Here is a 27,461-nt window from a genome sequence, read left to right on the forward strand (position 1 = left end):
GTTACCAATAAGAGAAAAAGTTTGAAAAAAAGAAAATCTTGAACAATATTATTGGCAATAAAGTTGATTCATTGGAAACAATTAACATGCAATAGGAAAAAGGTACTATTTGGATGATGATTCATTTTTTCAGTCAAAACTCTGTGTCAGGCATTTTTAAACTTCAAAATTTGGGTTTTTTAAAGTAGGTTTCATCCCTTACTCGCTGGTTTAGCTCTCAGAAAGCTGCAGGTATAATTATTTCATTTTAAAAAATGTTTTAAACTTTAGTAGGATACTTACATTATGAAAAGTGTTTTCCATGTTAGACTGATGTAGTATTTCCCGATGCATTTTAAATGGAATTCAGCTTTGTGAGTATTCTTTTGATATATATTTTTTCTGGAACCTGTTAGCTTTACAGAACAAGTTCATCTGAAAAGTAATCTAAGCCTCAGTGCTAAGAACCAGTTTAAATTTTAGAGTTTTCAAGTTTTTGCTGAAGTATGAGAATATGTTTTGGAAACAGGGAAACGGAATTCTATTTTATGTCACCATGACAAGAAGCTACAGAAACATAGTGTTTCCCTCTTGCTCTACTAGAAGATGGCTCAGATAAAAAATATGAATGTTCTGTTGTGTTACAATAAAAAATTATCATAGATCCTTTAGTATCAGAAATAATAGCTAAGGTGTCTCTATACAACTTGACTGTAGTTTGCAGGTTGATTTTTTCTTTTAATATACACATCTGAGATTTTATTCTGAAGTGTGTTTATCCTCCATTTGGGTCTGTCATTTTTTCTTGGCCAAGCTTTCTACTGGCTTTTGTGTTTTTTCACCCCAAAATCACTGCACAATAGAGTTGTATAAGACCAAAGGAAAATCTAGATATTTGTGAAATTCCATCTTTTCCTTTCCATTGCACTCAAAAAAAAAATAAAAATTCGTGTCACAGCTGAATTCCTATTGATGCATTTTATAAACTACAGTTTTACTGTAATATGTATAAAGTGGCTTGGATTTAAGTTCTGTTGTGCTCTACCTAGCTGGGTGTGAGATGGTCATATCAGGATATTTGATTCAGTTGAGAGCAAGCCAATGATTATGCTTAGCATAAGGTGATGAAAGACAAATTTTTTAGTCATTGTGAAGTAAAGAAGTAAAAAAAGTTGCTGCTTTTTAGAAAGTCTTTATTACCACCAAAGTATTTGTACTCTGATAGTAACTTAAGGACTTGGCAAAAAATTAGCCAACAACCCCGGAAACAACGTATGGGGGGGGGAGGGGGAATGAAGAATAATGATACCAAGTCCAGTAAACAAAAAAAATAATTGCCCTTCATCCATGTTGCAGATGGAGTGATGCTCTTCGCTCTTATGAGTGAAGCATCATATATTTTATTGACAGAAAACAGTGAATTGCCAAAATTCATTGGTAAATGCGATCGTGATTTCACAAGATTTAATGTCAAAGTACACTTGACTATTTACATCGTAGAGGGAGAGACGGATTAAACTGTCAGGGAGACTGTCCTATTGGGTCATCAGGTTCAGAAAGGACCCACTTGCTTTCTAAACTCTCCTCAAAGAGAAATCTAGGTGCAGCCAGATCTAATTCTAGTCCCAGACTTGGTCAATGGTTATGTGTAAAGGATTATATGTGCACAATCAATCCTTCATATCACTTAGCTAAGATGTCAAAGTTCAGCATGCTGTTGTCCACTTACTGAGAATGTACTATGGCAAGGAATCTCTCAGTCTCAAGGAGCAACCTTGAGAGGTGTCCCTTCTCAGGGAGAGAAGGGAGCACTCTTGCTGTCCTGGTAGGGTGATAGTAACACAAGTTTTCAGTTAGGCATTTTTTGCATCAGTTCTCAGATTATCACATAACGTGATGTTTGAAATGTAATGTTAGAAAGGAATTTCTGTCCTGGGGCATTTGGTGGGTAGTTGGTTTTAAGTTTGATGGGGTAGGCTGGTGATGTGTAGACTTATTATGTAGAGTGATTTGTTTTGAAGTTTATTTGGTGCTATGGTTCACATTCTGTTAAAATCTATTTACATTTTTTATATGTAAATAACACCATAGCGGCAATAGATCTACCCTCAGAAGTGCATATAATTTGTCTGCAGTGCTTGGCAGTTTTCTCTGATTTTTGACAAATCCTTTTTTTTCAAAGGCAGCTTGCAAGCTGGCAAGGAAAAAAGCAAGTGCAAAGTATGAATTCAAGAGAAACTTAAAAATGTGTAGACAATGTCTTTTGAATTCACATTTGAACACTGACAGGTAGTAATTTCTTCCAGTTCAAAGGAATCATCCGTGTCATGAGTATTCAGGACTTTCTTTTTCCTTAGTCCCCCATATTAATATGCTAACATTATGAAAGATGTAGGCCATGTTATTTAGTGACAAGTCACCAGTCTCCATCTTCTCAAAAAAACCCTCCTTTGAATGGCAAATGATACTTATCTTGAACACTATTACACTTACATCTCTGCCTCAAAATTTCTCGCAGAGTTCTACAAGCTTTCTTGTGTTTTTATCATGAGTTTCAGCTCTGATATTGTAAGATACATCTCTGATTCAAAGAAACATTTAAGATTGCTAACTGTAATAAACTGGCACTATGTAAGGATGGTCATATAATTTTTTTTTTAAGCAAATAGTGGTGGGTTGACCTTCTTAACCATTTGTGCTATCTATTACACAAGCCAGCAGTATGTTTGGATTGAATCATAAGCATGAAGTTAGAGAAACTGTTGTTTGAAGTGACGTGATTTATGTGATTAGATAAGCTAGAAAAGGTATGGGAGCTACTAGCTTAAGAATGAAAAAAAGATTGTGTTTGCTTCCTCCCATTATTCAAGTGTTGCAGAATTCAATTTCATAGGAAGTATGAAAAGAATACTTAGAAATATTTATGAATTATTTCACATGAAAAGAATTATAACACTTTTGATACTCAATTAGCATCATACTTCTTTAAAAAACAACAGTAGGATACATATGGGATCTACCTGGCTTTTTTTTTTAGGTTAAGAGCAACAAAATTAATTTTGTTTGTAATACATAGAGTATGCTAGGTAGTGTAGGAAAAACAGTCTAGGTGACAGGTCAAATGAAAAATCACTGTGGAAGAAGTGACTTTGGAGCTTGCTAATGTGTGTTTCCCATAGCACTAGGTGTATCTGACTTTCATGCTTTCTGCATGAAATATGACTTAATTACAGGTGAGTATGAATAGTTTCTATCTCAAAAAAAAAAAAAAAAAGAAAAAAAAAGAAAAAAAGAAAGGGTCCTGTGGGCTTACAGATAAAGCTATGTGGTGTAGTGGAGTGTTCGTGAGGAAATGGTCTTGGATAGCAAAGGGGAATGGGCATGGAGGGGAACACAAATATTATAGGTCCTTGAATGGAGTTAAGTGTTGATGGAAGAACTACATCCAAAAGATGGACTGGAAATCACTGGAGACAAGATGAAACATTTTTCGGAGTTGTTTCACTTCCATCAAGCTGCTAAATTTGCTAAGCCTTCATACATCTGCACAGATCTAGTAGCAGACCTTGAAAAGTTTTCTCTATGTGACCAGATATTTCTAAGGCTTTTTTCTTCCTTCTGTGAGAAATGGCATAATGCTAAAAATTGTGCTGACAAGAGGACGACTTTCCAAATTTTGAACAAAATAGTTTTATTCTGATGACTGGTGACTGAATAGGTCACATATTCTTGGTCTCTGCTAAGAATATGCAAAAAATATGCCAAAAAATTTTGCCTGTTGCATTGTGTTATTAATTTCGGACCACATTACAAAGCATTGATTCAGTATATTTTCAGACTTCACACTGCTTTAAAAATCTATTTTCCAGCACAGAATATTTAGTACAAAACCAGAAAAGGGACCTTTTTTTAATGGGTTGTACAAAGCATTTAATAGGTTTTGAAAAGCATGTGGCTACTGAATCTGGAATTACTTTCAAATATATATTTCTTGGTCTTTCAGTACTTATCTACTTTTAATAAGAAATGTTTTTTTAGTTACTCAGTCCCTTTCCAGAAACTCAGTCTTTTGCTTTTCAGAGGGTAAAGATTAAAGAAAAAATGCTGGAGGCAAAATTATACAAAGGTTCTTTTGTAGCCCAGAAAAATAAAAGGCTTGAGTTAAGCACTACTGAAAAAAAGTTTCAGAAGTTGATTTTTTTTTTTAATATACAGCTTTATTTGAAATATGTTGATATTTAGCCAGCCAGAACTGAATGCAGCAGGAACTTCTGACACAGCCTTCTTGGCCTTCTGCAGTAAAGGCCAGAGCAGTGTGGCCCCCAAAGTCACAGACAGCCATTGTACCATTCTTTCTTCTACTTGGGATGTCATTAGATAAATCTCTTTTTCATAAGACAAGGCTGTGTAATTCTGCAGTGACATTATCACTCTTAGATTTGCTGGTCCAGCAAAAAAATCCACATTTGAGCCATGATTTCACAAATAACATTTTTATAGGTATGTTTTTACAAGCAGAACATGTTTAATCTTCCTTGCTACCAGCCAGATGCAGTCCAGCCCTGACCCAAGTTCATAGTGTTGTGTTGATCCAAAGATCCAAAGCCAAAAGATCCAGCTTTCAGGAGGTTTTATTTCCTGAGGTCCAGTGCTGTTGCTTACTGAAGGACACAGTTTGTTCTCTGCTGGTGGCTTGATTCCAGCTAGCTGAGAGCTGCAGCACAGGCTTGCAAGTGCCAACACACAGTGGTATCAATTTCCTCAGGTGAAAGAGTTTTCTAATTGCAAAGCATAATACTATTGGCCACTGTCTTGAAAATAAGCTTCTGTGTGAGGCCACACCAGTGCTCCCAGTCCTGCTCCCCTCAGTGAGTCACTTCCACCAGCATCTCGATTGCATCCTTTTACACTGCTTGTTTCTTATGTTTTCTACAATCATGAGAGACAGGTGGTCTTTGCAACATCAGCATAAAATACTTTTAAAAGCAGTGAGTTATTGCTTTATAAACTAGGACATCTTTTCTAATACAACTTAGCTTTCAGATTTTGATCAGATGCACAGTTCCTTGTTGCTGTATTGCACACGTGTTGTTAGCATGTCTTTAAAACATCTTTATAGCAACGTTGGTTGTAATATGTGCTGTACTAACATTAAAGCAAAAATTTTTAAATTTATTTTTCAAGAGTTCCAAGTATATGAGAATTCCATAAAGCATTTTAATCTTATCTTAATATTCAGTTTAAATTTCTCTATCCTCTTTTATATCCCAGGATGAAAGCAATCTGATTTTTTGTTAATTTCCCAGTATTTTCCAGTTGTGCATACTTTTGCAAGACATTTCTACTTGTTTTGGTATCCTCCTTGATTGCACTTAGACCTGTGTTGTTTCAGTCTCTTCTTGCAAAATGCAGATGAATTGATAAAGACAACTGAAATGCTATAGCAGTAAGTGTGAAATGAAGCAAAAATAACTTTTGACCACAGGCAGGGCAGGGAGAAGTAGTGCACAGCCAGTGAGTTAGCCCTGTTCAGTTATAAGTGTAAATTTGTCTTTTCCTGTTTTTGAAAGAAAGCATTTTTATGTGTCAGGATAACCTCTGTTTATAGAGGATTCAATAGTTATTTGCTACATGCCATACACAGATAAAACATTCTAACTCAATTTAATCTCTTGTTTAAGTGGATCTTTGTGGTATCATTTATTGTGGGTGATTTGTGGTGCTGTATTTTTCATCAGTAAAGAGCCAGGTGTTAGGCTTTGTTCTACATTTTGGGTTACGCTTTTATCCATCCGTTTTAGGAAAATAAGGGTGCTAATTCTGCAGTTCTGTGTTTATAAGGTTAGAGTGGCCAGCCAATATGGTGGTGGACATGTCCCAGAGAAATCTAGTTTTGTATGGTTTAGAGGCAGAATAACCATCCAGAGAGCGTGAACGTTTAGCTAAAAGAACTCGTTAAGTAAAACAGAAAAAATTTTATTAGTAGCTACTGGACAAGTATGAGCTACTACTCTAGGTTTGTAATAGAAATAATATTTGTGTTGTTGTCTTGGTTACTGTTAACCTTTCACGTATAGGTACAAGCTGTGCTAAGCAAAGAATGGTACATGCATCAGCTCATGTTCTCCTCAGTTTAAATCAGCAGTGAGAGGAACATCCCAGGTTTTCTGCAGTGCCCTCTTTCTTGAGGACATGAAATAAAAACTGTAATTTCAGTTTTAACCTTTGATAAACATTTATATTCCGCACTTCTGACCTGTATTAGTCGTTTCTGATGTGTTAACAGTCATTCTGTTAACACAACATGAAATAGTTCAAAATCTTAATTTAATTTACCTACATTAATTGTGAGTAAGGAAAATACCACGTACCTTATGAAAAAATGTTTTTTTCTTCTTACTACCCGTGACTCTGGAAAGAATCCTCTGCAACTTCCCTGTAGCTCTCATTTTTCCACTGCTTCTGCCAATAGTCTTTTTAATTCATATGCACAACTTAGTTAGAAACAGTAGAGAGTGCATGTCATCTTAGGCAGAAACTGTAAGTATTAAAGAGTTCAAGCTAGATATTGTTATTAATATAATTTTCACAGCCACAATCTTGATATTTTGAAATGTTCTGAATAAGCAGCTCATTTGTATAACGTTCTCTGCACTAAAAAATGAAATAAAATGTGAAAGCCAGGTTGCCATAAATCAGTAGATTATTGTTGGTTAGCAGCATAACGTAGGTCACCATGAACTCCACTTTTCCATTTACCATCTGCAGATTTGAATGTCTCTTTGAGACATTTGTAAGATTTCCTTTTGCAGGATCTATGGAAAATGTAGTAAGCTACCTTTAAAATCTACTAATTATTCATAAATTATGCTTACACTGCTTATCGTGACCCTTACTTTTATGCAAAAACATTATGCTCATGATGTTTCATAGCACATGGAGGCCACAGAAGGCCATGGAGTATATTCGCATGTTAAAATATGCCACACAGATTGTGTATGAAGTCAAACTTCAAAGCTTCTAACTTCTGGCTAAGATAGAAGGAGAACATGAGAGAGCAAAAGGACAGCCATGCTGGATCAAATGAAGATCATATTTTGTCCAATATTATCCTTCTAGGAGTACATGTAAACCAATAGCTAGAGACGAAAAGGAACTAAGCAAGCATATATAGTATTCCTCTCCCAGTTTCCAAGTATTTCCAGTTACAGGGATTTCCTGAACCAGATGTGCATTCTGTATGGTTTGTAACCTGCAGTGGTTTTATATTCCATTAATTTATTCAGTTCCCCGTTGAACACATTGCATTTAGCATCCAAAGCATTCTTTGTCGACAAGGTCTATGAGTCTGTTCTGCTGTGTGGAGTCACCACCTCCTTTTTATTTCTGACCGTCTGGCTACTTTTGGTTTCTCTAGCTTTACTTTTTTAGAAGAAGACACTGTTATTGTTGGTTCCAATTTGACCTCACTCAGAAGTATGAGGATTTGGGTGGTTAGTAGCAGATAGCTGCATTTTTTATTCCTCTTTTGGTTTGGTTCTTTCAGCATTTCGTATTTTCAGCTGTCATAGTTATGAAGATTAGAAGCAGATGCATTAAAGTGATGAGATTTGAGAATGTCACATAACCAATTCAGCAAATTTCATCGCCGTTTACTATAATGAATAGGCAGTAAAAATCACAATAGTTGTCAATACTGCATCATTGTGATGAAATTCCTTGTCTATCAGCAGATGATGGAATAATGATGGAGGATATCATGGTGAAGTGAACAGAGCACAGGTGCACCTGTAACTTTTGGTTGCTTTAGGAGAAAGTAAGTGGGAAGAAATGAGCTGGAATTTATGACCTTTAATATTTCATATCATAGTATGTTTTGAACATCATCATAAGGTGAGAAAGAGGAAAAACATGCCTCTAAAGACCTCTAGAAGGATGTTCTGTCAGTCTTATTTGGGGACTAAAGTGAACAGGCGTCTGGAGATCATTAAGAGGCAAGTAAATATGGATAGATTTTGCATTACCCTTCTTCTTCAAATTAATGAACTTAGTTACTTTAGCAGGTGATCTCATTAGTACCGTTTCATTGTCTACAGTAGGTTGGGAGTCTAAGTGACATGGTCGGAATCCCTCACATTTTGTCAAAAGTAATAATAGCAATTGGTTTTACTCTGAAATTTAACAAAAGAAGATTTGAACTGGAGATATCTTGCCCCAATTTCTAATTTTTTTTTTTTTCATTTTAATTGTACTTTGATGGCAGAGACCAGGGGAGGAAAACTCCTATTGCTCATGAACAGGCATAGTAAAATTTCTTTAAACATAAATGTTTAAGGGAAACAAAATCTTATTTTCCAGCAAACTGTTTCCCATCAGACTGTCAACCATTAATTTTTTCTTATCACTTTTAATAAATATTTTTCTGAAGAGTAAAAGTAATCTCTGGTGTAGTTTTTTCACTTCTTTGTATTTCCTGACTCTGACTGGAGGAAGAAAAACTAAAATAATACAAATGAAACTTTTCCTTTTTTTGCTGTCCAGTGAAACTGGAAATGCCTACTAAGTGACAGATAGTCTTCTGTGATAATTTTACTACACTAAGCAGGAAATAAGCTGCTGAGAGAGACAGATTAGCATTGACCACTTGGGAGCTTAATTATAGTAACAAGCTTTCCATGAGAATATCATTGATTCACTGGTGAATAACAGATGTGTTTTAGTAACTGCACATTATTTAGATGCTTTGACATGCAGCAAGTTTTATGGATTTGGGTGGTTTTATGTAATGGTTAAATGTCAGCAAATGATCAGGAAATGCTTCTTTAACATTAAATTAAATTTATGTATAATTGTGTATTTAAGAAGCCTTGATGTTCTACAAATTCAACTAATTTTTAACTCTTGTGAATTAAATGTACAGCTCTGCAGCAGCAGAGTCAGTGGTTGCTTTTGAAACTTACAGGACAAAGATGGAAGAGATCACTATAAGAAATAATAAAGGAAGAAAAGATAAATAGCTTTATTTTTATATATCAGTAGTAATTTTTGCTTCTTATGGAGCCTTGCAGTGGGTTGTGGGTATCACTTCAAGCTGGATTTTTACCCTATACCACATTTTTCTGAAGCTTGCTTACAGTTATATTTTTACATTATTTTCCTTGATGATAATCACTGAACTTTAGGGTATGGGAAATCAATCAGAAGCAGCATTTGCTCTCTTGACTTACCTCATCGTAGTCCAAGATCACCATTGTAGAGCAACTTTTCCTACATGTATAAATGTTGGAGTTCTGTAAATGATCCTATATAAGTACTATGGACATATCAGCATATTGTTACATTAAAAATGTATTCTGTTCTTTTCCAAAAATAGAAAGTTTACAGGTACTCTAGAATAGAATTAAGAGAAAACTATGTACTTTTTTCTCTAATATAGATTAAATACATATGAAGGCTTTTCCTTATTCTTTTTCTATATGTGTCTTCTGCAAAGAGTTAAAAATTAGTTATTCTCAATTTAAGAAACCTTGAGAACTACTACCTTGAATGAGGGAATGAATATTTTGTGTAAAGTTCTTACACTGGAAATTAATGAAGCTAAAAGGATTAAAAATAACTAAAAAGTTATTTTACATATAATGTTAATAATGTTTTACTTAATGTTATTTGAATTTTGATTTAAAAATGAGTGATGTGCTTTGCAAAGTATGTTTTGGATACAGAAGTCCAGTTGCTAACCTCTCTGAATTTAGTTGTGTATCTATGTATGAGGAAGTATGTAAATATCTGTAACTATGATACATAGCCCCAAATGCCACTTTCAAACCATCTTGTACGTTTGGTTAATTGAACCTTGATTTCTTAGAAGCATTGGGGTTTATATGTATTGCTACATGCTAATTTTTTTGAAATAATATCTTTTTTAAAGCTCTCTTTCACCTTGTCCACACTTCCAATGTTGATGTGAAAAATGCAATGACCTTCAGTGGGCCTCTGGAAGACATGTTTGGGTACACAGTCCAGCAGTATGAAAATGAAGAAGGGAAATGGTAAGCCCTTTTCCTTTTTTTTTAAAATGAACACTCCAAAATATGAGTACTCATTGACTCAGGTGCTATTCTTCTGTTTTCAAGTAAGGGTCAGATTCTGTCAGTCATATTTCTTAAATTAAAGCACAGACCTGAGGAAACCTGAACAGACTGGGAAAGTAAAAGATCCACATTCATACCTCCATTTGTCTCCTCAAAGACATAAGTGACTCCACAAAAGCAGTAAATTCCCTCACTGATGAAGCTGAGAAAGTACTCTGTTTTGCCTGAGCCCTGTTTTTATCATTTACTAAATGAGGTCTTTGCCTTTTCCTGCTGTTAATGTATTTGCCATGAAATTACTCCTGTTCTACCTAAATAATCTGTATAACGTATTTTTTTCTAAAGTTTTCTGTCAGAGATTGTCTGAACTGAGTTTTTTAACTGGTGGGAAAGTATTTCTTAGTACAGTACTCCCTCAGCCTTCCCTTTTGGAGGGCTAATTATGTCTTGCAACTGGTAATATATTTGCATTTGGGAGTTGGAGCCTTTATCTTAAGCTCTCTTTTCCTTCCTGTTGTTCCAAGTGGAGGTTGCGTTTTGGCATGCTTACTCATATCATTGCTTCTTGGTCTTTTGATAAACACCTGCTTATGCTTTTCCCTTGTTAAAACAAGCTTCACAGGCTGATGACTGGTCTGGGGGACTGAAAAAACAATTGCATGGTAAGAGGTTTGGGAAACCTGAGATCTCCATCATTCTTTGAAGATTGCTCTGGTTTTCCCAGAGCTTTGTCAGTAATTTGACATTCTTGGTAAAGCCAGGGACTCCTGCAAGCAGCCAGGAGTGACAGCCAGTTTGGACTGTTCTGCAGTGCCCAAGCAATCTCCCCTGAAAGTGCCAGAACTGCCTGACTCCCAGAGTCTGTCCACCGCTGCAACACTGTGTTCACCATTAGCCATAGGGAATGTTCACAGACATGAGATTGCATAGCCTGCTTTTGAATAGCCTAGTTCTCAGTTGCTGAGACTGTAGGATGTTTAAATACACATTTGCATGAGAGTCATGAGAGAATAATAATAATGACCTTCTTTGAGTTAATTTAAACCTTCAGGAAAGGGAATCCGTTCTAGGAGCTTGGATTTTGCGAAGTAAGCTGTATTGTTGTAAACTGTCCTGAAACATTTCAAAACCAAACAATAATATGAGCTGGAAAGAGTGACTCTACCAGTAGCCAAAGGAAGACATTGATATGAACTAGTGTGCAAGGTCTGGACATCTCTGAAATTAAACTCTAGAGCCACTGTAAATTGTCAAGCTTTCAGCATATCTACATCTAGAGCAGAAAATTTGTTGGTTGATAGTTAAAAATAAATATACAAAACAGCCTTTTGATGCTTTTTCAACTTCTATAATGCTACCTGTATACTACAGATAGAGTTTTTCAGCAACAGTCTGTGAACCTGATTGTGGTTGTTTCTCAGTTAAACTGGGTTCCCCTAAAAAAATCCCTCATGCAAAAGACAAAACAGCCTTTCAGACTACTTACTTCTCTTCACAGGGCTCTTTCTTTCTAAGAAAGGAACAGCACAGGCACATGAACCTGATGAGCACTGATCACCTTCCATAGGATGTCAGGCACACTCAGCTTCTCTGCATTTTAAAAATTTGAGATTTCTTATAATAACATTTTTTATTAATGAGAGAGAAAAATATGTATTTTACGCTGCTGACTCACATTATTTATGACTGAATTCTTCTTCTGAGTGCTTGTGAGCCTATCCTTTGACATGTGGTCTCTGAGCATTGAAAAGAGGTTTTCATCTGAAATAATGTAAAGAGCAAGGATATATTAAATAAAACATCTTTCCTTCTGTATTATTTCTAGTACTTGTCATTCATCCATCAGTATTGCTTTTACTTTTCACTGTAATTTTTTAAAATGTTATTCTAGGCTGTAATTTGGTATATTGCCTATTTCCTTTCTGTATCCTTATTATTTTGCTTGTATCTGAACTAGGATAATAGATACTTCTCTTGTTCTCCATCCCGTACTGCTAGTACAGAGCCTGCTGCAGCTGTGCTCTCTCTGTAAGTTTTGTTTGCTGACTTTTGTACCTTGTAAAATAGAAGAAATTTGAAGTAAGTTATTTCATTTGCAGGGTACTTATTGGTTCACCGTTAGTTGGCCAACCTGAGAAAAGAACAGGCGATGTCTACAAATGCCCTGTAGGAAGGGACAGCCAGTCACCCTGCATGAAACTGAACTTGCCAGGTATTAAAGGAAATATCTCTGTGTTATATGGAGCAATAACAGAGGTCAGATCTTAGGAGATTTTTAGATAGTAAATATGCATTAGAAATGTTTCTAAATGGAAAAGTCATGTAAGACTCCAGAGCTAAATGGGAAGGAAGTTGTGTTTGTAACATTAAAAATTATTTTATTTTAAGGCTTTTCACTGTCCTATGGAAAACATGCTCATAATTTTAGAATGGGCATGTGATTATGTTATCAAAACTTTATTATGACTGGCATTAATTCTCTGTGGTTGGCAGTCCTGGCCATGGAGTCAGAAAGGCCTTGGAGCATAATTTCATGGATTACCCTTTTCAAAGCTCTCCAAAGCCAAAAAGAGCCTTCATAATGCCATCAGTAAGCTTTTGATGAAAATGTAACTAGGCTGATGCATCTTAATATAACATGGGTAAATATTAATAATTTCCTTGCTCGTGTCAAGAGATACATGATGTAGACTGGAAGAGACTTCCTTTTAATATGAATTTCACTAAATATGCCTGTCATGATATTTTTTATTTTCCCTTGAAAACATAAACGTCTATAATGTAACATAACAGTACCATATATAAAACCTGTTGTCATTTATCACAAGGTAAAAGAGTTTTGTTTTTTTAATTAACAAAACTGAGTAGTAGTATCTTGCTTTCATTGCGCTGTTATTTTTACTTCTTTTCTTATTTTGCAGTTCGAGAAAACTATGTGAGACAGCAATCCAGACAAATTTTCTGGGATAAAAGCCAGTCCCAGAAATTTTTCTTGATTGTTGCAATTGAAGAAGGAGGAGGAAGGGTGCTAAAATATTTGATGAAACCAGTGTCAGTCTGGGTTTTATTTTAGAAGCTGGAAGCTCCATACTAGGGGATATATACCTAAGCATTTTATTTTCATGTTCCCAAATACTTAACATTCTAATCTATTTATAGTTGCTACTTCAGTTCCTAATGTTGTGGAAGTAAAAGAAAACATGACTCTTGGAACAACCTTAGTGACTAACCCAAAAGGAGGGTTTCTGGTAAGAAAGGACTTTTTGCCAATTTTAAAAATCTGTTTTCTCCTCAGGTATCATAACAAAAACATTTCACCCTTTCTTGTTTTTTAAAGGCATGTGGACCACTTTATGCTTATAAATGTGGACGTTTGCATTACACAACTGGGGTTTGCTCTAATGTCAGCTCCACTTTTGAAACCATTGAGGCCATTGCTCCATCTGTGCAAGGTATGCATGCCACAGGAATTCTCATGTGTGTCCGAAAATAAAAAGTGCCAAACAAGAAAAATGTATACACATATGCATATATAAAAAACCCGAACTGCTAAACTTAGCTACCAGCATTACCAAGTTAAGTAAATGTTTTCATTGTCCGTATATAACCTAAATTGTTCCTACTTTTGGAATTTATCTCAGTATAAACAATCATTACAGTGCTATGTAACATCCAAACACAATTGCTAAAAATAGTTGCTTATGTTTTTAACTTATGGCCAAAAGTCTCTTTTTAAATAATGACAGCATGTTGAGACCTAATACAAACCCACTTCAGTAATATGCATAAAAATGTTAAAAGACCCAGTCCTTTGGAAAAATTGTAGAGAAACAGATTGATGTTAAAGAAGGTAGGGAGTCACTTTGAATGCTCCAGTTATGTGATCTTCTGCTTCCAGTCTTAAATTTCTGCTTACAAGAAAACCCCTTTCTCATAAAGGAAACACAAATCGCGTGAAATACAATGCAAAAGTTGAAGAATGATACTTGGCATCACATATGCCAGTTCAGCCCCACTGCAGAAAGATGTACATTTGTTACTAATTACAAAAGTAATTAGTAGCTGTTTGATACGTCTGATCCTTGTTAGTGTCAATTTTTATGTGGCAATCTGTGTTGCAGAGTGTAAAACCCAGTTGGACATCATCATAGTCCTCGATGGGTCTAACAGCATTTATCCGTGGGAGAGTGTCACAGCCTTTCTAAACAGCCTCCTGAACAACATGGATATAGGCCCTCAGCAAACACAGGTAACACAGTAGTTATTTTATGGGTTTTTTGAGAGTCAAAAAAGGATTTACAGGAAATAGGACAAGAGTCATCTGTGGGCCTCTTCAATTCCAAGAACTTACGGCAATAGAATACTAAAGTAAAATAGCTGAAACCACAACTAAGTCAGCACTCAGTCATCGAGTAGCAATGTCAGGAAGACTGTCCCTCCCCTCACGGCTCAGGCAGTCTGGAGAAGCCAGTTTTCTAATGTAGAGACAAAAGTTAAGTGCATTAAGTGAGGCTGTTTGAACATTGTCCTTTCCCACTTCCTTCCTCTCCACAGCCACTTCTTGTCTTCTTTTGTACTTCATAGCACAAAGGTTATTTCTGCTCTTCCGAGGCACACATGCGTGGTTTGGACAGCCTTTAATTGTAAGTTTTTTGGAGCAGCGTTCTCTGTGGAACATTGGGCATACAGCTTTTAAACCTTGAAATCATTATTAATGAGTGGCTGTTAAGCTGCATGTTATTAATGGCAGAAGCTGCATTTATATAATAAGTGGAGAGAGCCAAATTCCCAGCTGCTATAAATCAGTGCAGTTCCATCAGAATTAATGGAGCTACGACCAATTACCCCCCTGAGGATCTGGCATATGTCTCACTGCTAAACAGAGTATGTAAATATCAGTTCTAGGAGAACTCTAGAAGGAGAAACATGGACTCTGGGATACATTTTAGCACAGAAACTTTTACTAACAGGAAGAGAAGACACTGTTTCTTCCCTTTTTCTATTTTCCACCTCTCAAAATCAAGGATTTTCCAGGCCCCTGTATAACATTTGATATGCTGCAGCCCAGTGTTGCATTTTGCAACTTCAGGTTAGCTCCTAACACTCAGTTCCTGCCTTCACAAATGAGACTGTGAGAAGGCATAAAGAATATCTCTGTCTGCAGAGAGTATCCCTGCCATTTTTCATGTTAATTGAGGTTTTCAAGTTGCCACCTCTGTTGGCTGTGCTGAATACTGGCTGATAAAGTAACTTATGTACTGTGAACTTTACAACCATGTCGTGTCATTTTAAACACACTTTTCTTCCAGATATTGTAAGGAAGAAGGAAAAACACTTTGTAAAATTTAACAGAAAGAAAAGAGAAATTCTTCCTAGTCCCTTAAACTGAAGATTACTCAAACATGTGCCATCTTAAAATACTTAAATCTGAACTTCCATGCAAGTGCTGCATGGAAATCATTACTGTCTTCTGCCCAAAGGCCTTCATGGGAGTGGTACACAGGGAAATCAACTCTACTGCACCAGCAGCCCTCTTCCTCACCCAGCAATTCCTAAATTTTTACATGGCCACACCTCTGTTATGTTTGGTTTTGGAATACTGCCTCATCTGTGTGGCTCAGCTTGTGGACAAAAGGTGCTTTGCTGGCCTGCACTCCAGCAGCCTGACATCTCCACCTACAAAACCCATTGTACTCACAGTTTGGCATAGCTACCCCTCTTCTCACACGTACACTTATTCACTTGAGAACGTCAGCTTTGGCATTTGGTTGCTACAGAGCAGAAACATTTAAGAGGGAGATAAGAATAGGATAAGGAGGAGAGACACTGAAACACTGGAAATGGCAGGCAAAGGCTGAGTGGAATTTTCTCAGTCCCTCTTACCTTCCTCCTTCCCCAGAACATATCTCATCTCTCCCCTCTCCTCTGAGCCCCTGGCTTGGAATCCAGGCATATCCAAAGTAAGTAATAGGTTTATACTCTCTCCCACACCTACACGTCTTCTTTCTCAGAAAAAGTGTTTAAATGACTATACAATGGGGAACAAGAGAAACAACAGAGCAGGCTTATTTATCCTCTCTTCTCTGAGAGCACAGAAGAGAAGCACAGGAACAACAGTTTACTTTCTGTCTGTTTAAACTGATTTTTCTATTTTCATTTTTTATTGCTCAGCATGTAGAAACCAGTGGACTTTCACTGACTTAAGATTGCTTTGCACAGGAAAGGAAAGAGGTGATTACAGAATGAGTCCATAGCAGCTTGGGTGTGACTTGTTCAAAACCTTGTTTTGATTAGAGGCTTGTGAGATGTTTGGTTTTGTTTGTTTTTTTTTTTTTTTACTTATCCCCTTCATGAACAATGGTCATTAGATTTGTGACAAGTTAGGAGAGAAATTGTTCAGTGTTCCATGTTCGGCAGATTTGAAAGTGAAAGCCCAAAGTTTCATATGAAAAAGCCAAATTTTATGGCATTTTTTTTTTCAGAAGTATTTCCTTCCCTTCCTTTTTACCTTCTCCAGATAATCTACAACATCATACTGATGGTTAAGCTGCATATCTTGGGCCTTGGGATAAAAAAAGTAAAGGGAAAGTGATGATAGAAAAGTGGAAAAAGAAAGGAGAAATTATGAAAGAAAGAATGGTACTAATGGGAAGAAAATAAAAATATTTCACCTGTCCTTTCTCCACTAACTGCAATACAAGACAGGTTTTTTTTCCTCTTTTTTAACTTTTGTGGAGATAATTGTCTTTTTAATATGAGGGCATGGGGGTTTTTTTAATCCTTTATATATGAGTAACCTTCTGTGGATTTCTCTCAGTAGAGAAAGCAGAATACTTTGATAAGTTCAATTCCAGCTTTAAGCAATGTTGAAATGGCCTTCAGAAATTTTCAGACAGGTTTTATTTTTCATTAATACATGACATAGGCAGTTATAGATGTTTGGCCTGTACCTTATTATGTCTCCAAAGGGACTGTATCAATAGATTAATAAGTCATGCCACGTCATATCTTACAATCAGTTTTGTCTTCAGAAGAACTGAAGTATATTTGAGAGGTATTATAAAGACTCAGGATAAAGAAAGATCTTTACAATAATTTATAAGTAACCTCTGTCTTGAAGTAAGCTAAATGTGGGAGAATGAATTAATTTTTTTTTCAGTTCAGATATCTTTATAAAGATATTCTTATAATAAGAGCTATTAGCCATTAGTGCTTCTGAAGGCATATCTGCTTTTCTTTTATGTTAGATATAAGTACGTCCAAAAATATTTCTGATTTTCGTCCACATCCCAATGGTGAAAATCTATCTTATGATTTCATGGACTAAATGATTTTTCTTTCATTTTGTTATTTCTGTTGTTGTTATTTTTTGCCAAATAAATTAGCTTAATAATTTATTAGGAAAGCCAGAATGTGCTTTCCAAGTAAGGGGCTGTATTCACTTATAAACAATAAATTGTTGCCCTTAGAACTGTTTTGTCCCAAAGCAGAACAGTCTTTCACTTGCCTGTTCTCTTGTACAACACTTTTCACAGGAACTGGGGACAATTAAAGAATTATTCCCTTGTGTAATGTAAAAGCCATGGAATGCTAGGGAAGGGAACACAAAGTTAAAAATTACAAAGATGTTCAACAGATTATGGTCAGTAATGCTGGGAAAATAATAGGTTCTCTAGAGGAGAGTAGAATTACACCCTTCTGTGCAGTACTCTTGCATTTTCCAGATTTAAATTATTTTAGATTAAACAAGAAAATCAGAACATACGATGCCTGTAAGCATCATTCTCAGGGGCTTGCTGAAGTCCCACATAGGCACATTTGCATCATGTGGATGTGTCACTTGTAGTTTTCCATAAGATTAAAAGGCTGCAAAAGCTCAAACCTTCATTGCTATCTAATAGAATATAGTTCTAATTTTACAAGGTAGACTTTATTCTGTGATCCTGGAGGGGACTGGAACATGAAGTCTTGTAGCATTTTGTCAGTTCTGGTGGGCTTTTTGTTACCTTTTATTGAGGAATGGCTCTCCTTTGATGCCATGGAATACATAGAACATGATGGTCAGTGTTTTCAAAGCTAGTGCTAAGGAAGGGTCTCACATAACAATTGTATCCCATAAGATAACCACATGCCCCCTTTCCTTCCTGATATACAAGCTATGCAACACGGTTCAGTTTTCAGACTCAGATGTTCTTCCCATTCACTTCCTGAGAAGGAAGTTCTCAAAATGTTTACTTGCTGTGATCATAGATGTTTCCTTTCAAATAGGAAATGATACAACTCAGTGTCAGCCTGCAATCATTTTAGGAAAATGACAAAACCAATATGGGTCTCTAGTATCATGGAAGACTGACTGGCAGATACTTTTCACACTGGCAGCAGTCAATGTATGATTCAATTTTTGATACCAATAAATCCTCAAAGCTGCAGATAAGGAGCCAGTGAATCCACATGACAGGCTCCCTAGCATACAGTAGTCACTGTCTACACTTGGTGCGTGATACGGGAATTCTTAAGCCACTCCTCCTGCTCCAAAAGACCAAACATGATGAAAGCCTCTTGCCAGTTAACTGCAGTCTTTTTACGAGACTAATGGCATCCTATTCAGATAATGCCGTATATCCCTTTAAATGCATGCCACAAAATAGTTGTGTTGGAGGGAACAGGTTAAAATTTTCATCTTCGTCTTGAGGTTAGTCTGTGCCACGTGACTGCTCTGAGTGGTAATACAGAGTGTGCCCTGGCCAGTTCTGTAAACATTGTGCAGAGGTAATGGTCTGCTGCTCAGGAGAACATGCAGCCTCTGCATTCTCTCAGCTGCAGGTGGAAGAGGGCATACCTTCAAGAAACAATTTAAATATCTTAAAGAGAGCAACTTGTCATAACTTTGAATGTACATCAGTTCTTCCAGATTTGGCTGTATTTTCTAAAGGATACAGAAATTCAGTGGGATTTTGTACCACACTCCACTATAATTATAGTCCGATAATCACATGTAACTAGCATTTCATAATTATATTGGTGTTCAGTGCAAAGTATTTATCCAACTCTAACTCTTCTATTACAAGCAAAAACAAATTGTGAAGAATCTGAGAGGCTATGAAAGTACTTGAAAAAATCCCACAACTGTAAAGCAATTGCAAAGTACATTCTAAACCATTTCTAAAATAAGATGATGGCAAAAACGTCCCAGAGGTCTTATTGATCTACAGAACCTAAATGCTAGAGTGCTATTAATAATAGATGAGTGAGACATAAATGCCACATAATACTGCATTATCCTAAATAACACCTATAAATTGCCAAGTGTAACATAAAATTGAAATATGCTAATGGAACATTGTGTAGGTTCTTCCCAGTAAAAGCTGTCAGGAACTTGCCAAAATATTAAAACTGACAGAGATGAATGAGAAAAATTAATTAATATTTAAGAATATTGCTCCTCTTTTTATTTCTCACTTGATTTTGCAGCAGGTTCCCTCAGGCATTTTGTTGTTAGGTTCCAATCCCGTGTGTTGATTTTTGCACAAAGTCTTGTCCTGCTAAGATCATCTAGAGTCTTTACACTACCCTCCCCCTTTCCAGAAGCCACAAAATTCCATTTTGTCCATGTTTTCCCCTCTAGTACTTGCCAGGTGATACTTTGACTTACCTCCTGCTGGGAGAACGTCCATGTCATGGACGTCCCCGCTGTCTTCATCAAGATAAGGGTAATTGAGTCTTCCTGTTTCTAGGCTAAGTTTAGGGTAAATAAACTATCAGATGTAGGAATATTACATTTGAATGGAATGAAGAGAGTTGTGAGTGAGCCATGACCTTGCATGCTATACGGAAAACAATTTTGAGAAGTTCTGACCGGTGGGTGGGGTGTTGGTCTGCCTTTGCCTAGAGGAGAGCAGAGTTTCCGTACAGATAACAGCAAGCCAGGAAGACCAAGGAGTTGAGCCTGCTTTGGGCTTTATTCCAATTTTTAATAAATGCAATTTAGAAAACTCTGAAATGTTTCATGAGACTGTTCATCTAGCCAGTCTTGCTCAAACACATAGGTGCTTCATACCAAGGAAAACACACAGAGTTCAGTTCTCTTCCTGGCTGGTACAGACAGACATTTACCCCACTTCAGGAGTCAGAGATGTTTCCTTTAACTGTAGTTGATCTTTAACATGAACTGTGTGTTTCAGGTTGGAATTGTTCAGTATGGACAGACTGTAGTCCATGAATTTTACCTGAATACATACTCAACAACGGAAGATGTTATGGCTGCAGCCACAAGGATACGCCAGCGAGGTGGCACGCAAACTATGACAGCCCTGGGAATAGATACGGCAAGGTACATTCACAGGATATTGTCCTGCATCTGGGACAAGCAAACATACAGATATCATGACAATTCTCATTTTATATATTAGAAATATGATATGGTTAGCATCTGACTTCATTTTAACTAAGCAAACATCATTTAAGAGGCGGCTGGATAAACAGACTCTGTCCAGCATCTAGAGCAGTTGTATATGGCACCTTTGAAAGGCCACTGTCTGCTGAATGGAGGAATTAGGAACAGACATGGAGCAAGGTTTTAGTCCTAAGGAAAGGGCTGACAATATTTGATGTCCACATGGAGCAGGTAGGAATGTGTATGTAGAGGGATGAAGGAAATTAGGTCTTTACGAGGAAAAATTTAAAAAATTGAACTTTTTAATGCTAATTTGTTTTCATTGAAGTTGATTATTGCAATGTTTGAGGCCACACTTGTCAGAAAGACTAGAAATTTTATATCCTAAGTCTTTGCAGCTTCTGGATCATTGGGAGATTAAAGATCTGTTGCAGGAATAACAATATTTTTAAATGCTTCCTTTATGAGAAAAATGAAATCTGACTTTCATAGAACAGACCGGAAATGCAAAATCTCTCAGAAAATTTCAAACTGTACAATGTTATCCTGTTATCTTTTTTCGTTTCTGTTTTTTCCCATCAAGACAGCTTGACTTTACTCCATAAAAGATTGCATTCAGTCTTTCCAAATAACCATTTAGTGAAATGTGCAGTATCCTTCTGCTGACCTAGTTGATTATCAGACCAAAGTTTTGTTGGTATGATGTCTTAAATCCAATAAAATTCTTATATATTCACTAGTAATGTTTTCCTTAGGTATAAGTGGAAGCTTGAGGGAGTCTGAACAAGTTCATGAAAGCAGAACAAGTTGAGAATTGCCAAGTACTCAGAAACCACACCTAGTTCAGAAAGCCCCTGTGCACCATAAACAGCTGCAGGCTTGTATATAGAGAAACTGTCAGCAAATCTGTTCTTGCAATCTTCCTATCCATCCACTTTTGGCCATCTTCAGTGGTAGATCTCAGCTTTCACTCATATGGCCAGTCTTAGAATTTTGTGGTATTTTTCTAAAAAGAGGAGGCCCTACTTCCTTCCTTCTCCTCCAGAGCTGTAATCCAGCCTTGCCTTGTCAGGTCCAGAGTCTGGGTGAGGTTTTTCTACATGGGTTTTTGGAATGGGGGGAGTGTTCGTTGGATCCTTTTTAAGATGCCAAAAGCTGTTTTAAGGTACTAGAACTTTATTTGTTTTCTGCTATTGCTCACAAGTGAGTGAATAATGGATGAATGCTTGTGAAACTTTGGCTGTGAACCACCATGTAAGTTCCAATTGCAGTTGTTTGTATTTGTTCATGGCTAATATTAATCTCTGTTTCCCACTTCTTAGTTAATATAAAGTCTTTTAGTTTATGGTTGCCTATGCAAATATGATGCATGTGAGAAATGCTGACATTGCCTTTCTCCAAAATGCTTTATGCTCCCTTTAGGAAAGAAGCTTTTACAGAGGCTCATGGTGCACGAAGAGGAGTACAAAAAGTAATGGTTATTGTTACTGATGGGGAATCACATGACAACTACAGATTACAAGATGTGATTGATGATTGTGAAGATGAAAACATTCAGAGATTTGCTATTGCTGTAAGTGAAATTTAATGGGAAAATTCAGAATCTTAAAAGCATGTTTCATCTTCTAAATGTAATTTCTGTTATAGAAGTTTATTTCACAGAATCTTTATGGAAACATAATTATTTCAGAGAGGAAAAAAGGAATAAACTGAAAAAAACATTAAAAATTTCCTTTCTGATTTTATAGCACATAAGAAAAGCAATCTCTCTGTCTTCCTGGTGATGACAGGTGTGTGAGGAAGAGTTTGAGGGATAGTTTAAAATCAAATGCTTTTGTTAAAAGCAATATTGAGGAGAGTGGACAAATTTAGTATTCTAAGCAATTTCTATAGACATATGTACCTATTTAAAAAAAAAAGGCAGCAAATGTTACTCATCAGCAAAACGCAAGTTTATTGTGGCTGTGCTGTGTGCTGGATTCTAAAGCTGTCATTTTGATGTTGAGCAACTTAGTAGTAGAATGAGAAGATAAGCGTGACAGAGGTTAACCTGTATTGAGAAATACAAAAGCAATAATGGTAGATTTGTGTTGAAACTCCACTATATTTGAGTATTCTCTACTCAAATAATCTGTTTTCTGTCATTAATTTTGAAGATACGTTTGATTGTTGTCGCACCATTGCTCTCTTTCTTTGTTTTGGTACAGTAAGGTGTTTGAAACCATAAGACTTCAGGAAAGATGTTCTATTTAATTTAAAGAAGGACATAAAGCAAAAGTTGAATGCAGCAGCACACAGATTTTCAGTGGTTTCCTTCAGATCACTGGAGATCACTGGAGAAAACGTTGTCCTTGAAGCTGTAATAATTTTTAGCAATGAAATCCCCATCTAGAACCAAATTTGAATTGCTCCAATGTGCAGAGATGCTAGAACATGCCAATATTCTCTGACAACCTGCCTCAACTGTATCTTTTAAAACAGGTTATGAAATGTGTCCTTGACTTTGTTGTTTTGTTTTTTTTTTTAATTCTCTTTAGATTCTTGGCAGCTATAGCAGAGGAAATTTAAGTACTGAAAAATTTGTAGAGGAAATAAAATCAATTGCCAGTAAGCCTACTGAAAAGCATTTTTTCAATGTCTCAGATGAATTAGCTCTTGTAACTATTGTTGAAGCGCTTGGAGAAAGAATATTTGCCCTGGAAGGTATGATGTAATTTCAAATTTTACTTCATGCCTGAATTACAACTGAAGCAAATAGAAGAACATCTGCTTTTATCTTCCTTTGCAATGCATTGTGCTGCATAACATTTATTATACAGATTTTTTTTCATGCTGATTATAAAAATATTTTACAATAGACATCAAAATCATAGGTAGCAATGTCAATATATTCAGAGGAGTTAGAACCTATGGAGACAACAGCCTAAAGGGGTAAGTAACACTATTGTTTTAACTGGGGTAAATAAGAATGTGCGTTGTTTTAGGTAAAAAACATTGCTGAATCATACCTAGATTACCCCAGGATCATGTGTTTTTCTGTCTGAATCTTTAGGTTCTCTTTTTTATTAGTTAATAATTATTGTGTATTACTTTGCTATACAAGTTATCATGGATATAGACTTAGCAAGGTATATTTTTCCTTTGGAAAGATTCACAAAGATTTTAGCACAGAAAAGTCAGTCTCTCATCATGTCTGCTTACATTCTCCATCCAAATGAGGCAACACTGTCCAAACTCAAGTACAATACTGGTAACAGGAGATGGAGTTTATTAGTTATAAATTATACTGGTCAACTCTGAAGGGATTCATGTCATACAAAGAAAACATCTATTTACTTGGACTATTTTTTTCAACATTTCAACTTACTGGAATAGTGTAGTTTACAGCTGGAACAAAAGATGATGTTGACTTGAATGTCAAGAAATAGTACAAATCTGAGAGAGCATTTTCCAGTTTTTACATTGGAGCTGTATTTCTCTGACATTCAGTTTGGGTTTTTTTTTTTAGTTATCATTTAATTTGATCAAATATTACCATTTTCGGCTATTACTAAATATTTTTACAAATGAACATAGTTTATTAAAACATAGCTTATATGTTCTTCTCTTTTTACTTTCTGGAAGATTTAGTTCCCTCAGCTTTGGAACAAATTAATTTGAAGATAATCTAATCTCTCTGAAGCCCAAAGTTTAGCCTACTTAGGCTCATTGAGTACTTCAAAGTTCATTGAATAGGGTGCTCTTTTGTTAAGTTCCTGTTTACTAGGAAGAATATACTTTAAGTGGAAAAATAGTTGTTCAAACACAAATTGGAAACTTGCCCTTCAATTTGTGCTTTATACTTATATAAAAGTGAGAAAATATTTGTATTTCATCATCAGAACAAAATGTTAGTTACATCTATTAGCTATAATTAATATAGAATAAAAAGTTAATTAACTGCTAGTCATGACAACAGATGAAGGACCCAACATGATAGAGTTTCTGGAAATTGTCATTCTCAAAGTTTAGGTTTCATGCCATAACTTGATCCTTTGGACAACTAGATACCACTGGAAGGTATGGTCATAGTTTGTCACACTCCACCTTGTCCCTTTTATCAGTCAGTAGCCATTAGGTAGTGCCAGCCTGTCACATGAAACCCCAGCCTCAAAACAGCAGAGTAACTTGGTGCTGTGTAGTGAGCTCTAACCCTTCCATTGACTTCGGTAATTCATTCCTCTAATTATAAGAAAAAAATTACAAAACACTCGAACATTAAACAACTTCTGTAGCTTAATAAAATATCCAAACAAATCTAGTTATGCTGATGGTGATGAAACTAACTGTTTGATTACTTTGTATAAATTTTATGTGTTTATATGATTGTCGGCTCTTGGGATGACTAATCCTCATCATCATGTACTTCAGTGCTTTGGTACATAGAGCATATTGTAGCTCTTTTAACTATCAACAAGTTCTGCAGTACTCCTTGAATTCAGTTTCAATTTTCTGCAAGTGATGCAGTCACAAATATATATTTCTTAGATATTGTTACTTTTTATTTAACATAGACTTATTATAAAGTGTTAGGATATTGATATTTTTAATATATTACTTGGTATATTTGCCTGGTATATTTACAATTTTTATTTTATATCGACTTGACTGTATTATAAAAAATATATATTTGAAATTAAAAATGTGGAATATTCATCCAGATCATAAGAGACAAGCTAGTTAATTTCATCATTGCCAAAATGCTTCTTGATTTCCAGGTTTTCTGTAGGAACTCAGAGATGTCATAAGGTTTCTACATAAGACAGCAGCAATATGAGACAAGAAATGTTGCCTCCTCTGCAAAAGTCCCAGAAATCATGTAATCTGGCTGCAAAAGAATCAGCTTAGAAACTCAAAGTGGGATTTTAGCTTTTTGTCAAAACATAGCAAGGTTGAGCTTCTCCAGTGGGCTGGAGCTAGATGATGCTGAATAAATCAATTTCTGCTGATCCTTCAGGCATAATTTCTTGTCTTATCCCAAAGCCTTTCAGCTGCTATTCTAAATTCATAACTGTGTCCAGGCATGTATTTTTCTGGTGGTGGAGAAAAGCATATTAATTCTGTCCCATGCAGCTTTCTGGTGAGAATCCAGTGTATTGAATGTGTGTAATTGGAGAAGATTGATTGACTCCATACATTCTAGCTTCCATGCATCACAGATGGCTTGATTGTTGAAAAATCAGTACTTGAGTCTGTTTAAATTCTCAATCTAAATTGCATCTTGTTAGTACAGTAGTAAATTTGATTTTTTTTCTTGGATTTCTTGTTTTATTTTTGGGTTTTGTCTTTAAAAAAATTCAAAGGAAAATTGAGAGAGAGGTGAAAAATCAAATCCAACAAAAACCCATCCTTGACAGCCAGTGGATTTTTACACATAATCTTTTTCATATGCCTCTGTGTCTCATGGCAATTTTATGTTTTATCCAACCCATAGGCAGGCATAAATGTTTTTTCACAAAATATCCTTTGTAAGATGCTTGGCAGTTTTAAACTGAATGGAAAGTTAGACTGTGGGCCATTATCTAAGCAGCATTCAGAGCTGCACACACCAACAGTACCGGCATTGTCCTGTCTTAGGCTATGAGAGTCCTGTTTTTCTCAGCTCATTAGGGAGCATCCTTTACTTAATGAAAATACTTTTTATCAGCAGATGTGCAGCTCAAGAGTTTTACGCCTAAAAATTACTTTTTCAGACTTAGCAAAGCAGCTACATCTTGTGAAACATAATGATCTGTGTTTGTGTCAAGCACTTCGTCTTTGAGTTCATGTCTCCTTCCTATGACTGGCTGTAAATCCCCACAATTAGCAAAGACATCATGTCCCAGGGAGCAACCTCTGTGGTTTAGTTGCTGAGTATCAAAAGTTCAGTATTATTTAATAGTCCAGATTCCTGAAATTCATGCAACCATGGCTTGCTATGGCTTAGTTTCATTACACAAGTGAGGGTTCGCTTCAGCACTCAGCTGGTAGCAAACTGTGAACTGTTCCTGGACCAACATCAGAGCAGATTTCATAGCTCCCTTCAAGGAAGAATCAATAGGCAGAGTATCGTTCCCTTACTTGGTCACTTAAAGTGGCAGAATAGTCTTTGACTGTTAAGGACTACATATCTTCCTTTTAAGTAGAGGAAAAGGCAGAAGGTTTTCTTCCCTGATGATATTTCAAGTTTACCTGGGAGCAAAGCAGTGCACCAGAGTTTAATAACTAGCATATGACTACCTGACAAGATACTTAAGCTAGTACAAAATCAATACCTTTTTTTATAAAATCACTTATGAGAATCAGTAACATCTTCATGTAATTTTCTGAGCAGGATTATCATTCCCAAGCCCTTCGCTAAGGCTTATGAATCTTGGACAGCAGAGATTTTCCTGTGTTGTTTTTGCAGAGGTTCATACAAACATCGAGTGTTTTTCATTTAAAGTTCCTCCAGCTGCCTACAAATTTTTAGTTGTTTGAATACAAGGCCAGGGTTACATGGCTGGTGTTTTATTGTTCACTTAGCTCAAGTGGAAAATGGCTTAACCATATTAATCAAACATTCCAAACATACTTACCATCAGCCTGAGTTCAAATTTGGTCAGTTTTAGCCCAGAAACTTTGTTGGACAAGTTCCTTAAATGGAAACTCTCAAACTTAATGGTAGCATTTAACATAGCTCTTCATTTCTGTGTTTATTATAAAAATCTGTGGCACACTATATTCAACCAATAGTTTAGTTAGTTTATGCTATTCTTTACTATCATGTGAGCATTTTCATTACACTCTTCAATTGCTTTTTCAGACTGAAACTAATTTATTTTTGAAACTCAATTTTTTCTGTTTAATAGCCACAACAGACCAGCAGGCCTCCTCATTTGAAATGGAAATGTCTCAAGCTGGTTTTAGCGCTCATTATTCTCAGGTAAACAAACTGTTTGAAAATAAAAATTATTTTATAAAGTAGATATTTGCTGATG

The 27,461-nt window shown here is 35.9% G+C and overlaps 1 protein-coding gene across 2 annotated transcripts in view; it reads left to right on the top strand.

The window, feature by feature from the left end:
• Nucleotides 1-27,461, top strand: part of ITGA1 (integrin subunit alpha 1) — a 71,641-nt gene that overhangs the window by 18,439 nt on the left and 25,741 nt on the right. For both annotated transcript variants that reach the window (XR_003526207.1, XM_027634470.1), the window contains exons 2-10: nucleotides 9,908-10,028; nucleotides 12,170-12,282; nucleotides 13,230-13,318; nucleotides 13,408-13,522; nucleotides 14,192-14,319; nucleotides 20,252-20,400; nucleotides 21,886-22,036; nucleotides 23,001-23,166; nucleotides 27,333-27,406. Coding sequence is in view for 1 of the 2 variants with exons in the window: in XM_027634470.1 (XP_027490271.1) it covers nucleotides 9,908-10,028; nucleotides 12,170-12,282; nucleotides 13,230-13,318; nucleotides 13,408-13,522; nucleotides 14,192-14,319; nucleotides 20,252-20,400; nucleotides 21,886-22,036; nucleotides 23,001-23,166; nucleotides 27,333-27,406 (1,106 nt within the window). In the remaining variant the exon portion in view is untranslated. The remainder of the gene's footprint in view (nucleotides 1-9,907; nucleotides 10,029-12,169; nucleotides 12,283-13,229; nucleotides 13,319-13,407; nucleotides 13,523-14,191; nucleotides 14,320-20,251; nucleotides 20,401-21,885; nucleotides 22,037-23,000; nucleotides 23,167-27,332; nucleotides 27,407-27,461) is intronic.

This window comes from Corapipo altera, unplaced genomic scaffold (genome assembly GCF_003945725.1).
Source record: "Corapipo altera isolate COAL_440 unplaced genomic scaffold, ASM394572v1 61411, whole genome shotgun sequence".
Taxonomy (NCBI): domain Eukaryota; kingdom Metazoa; phylum Chordata; class Aves; order Passeriformes; family Pipridae; genus Corapipo; species Corapipo altera.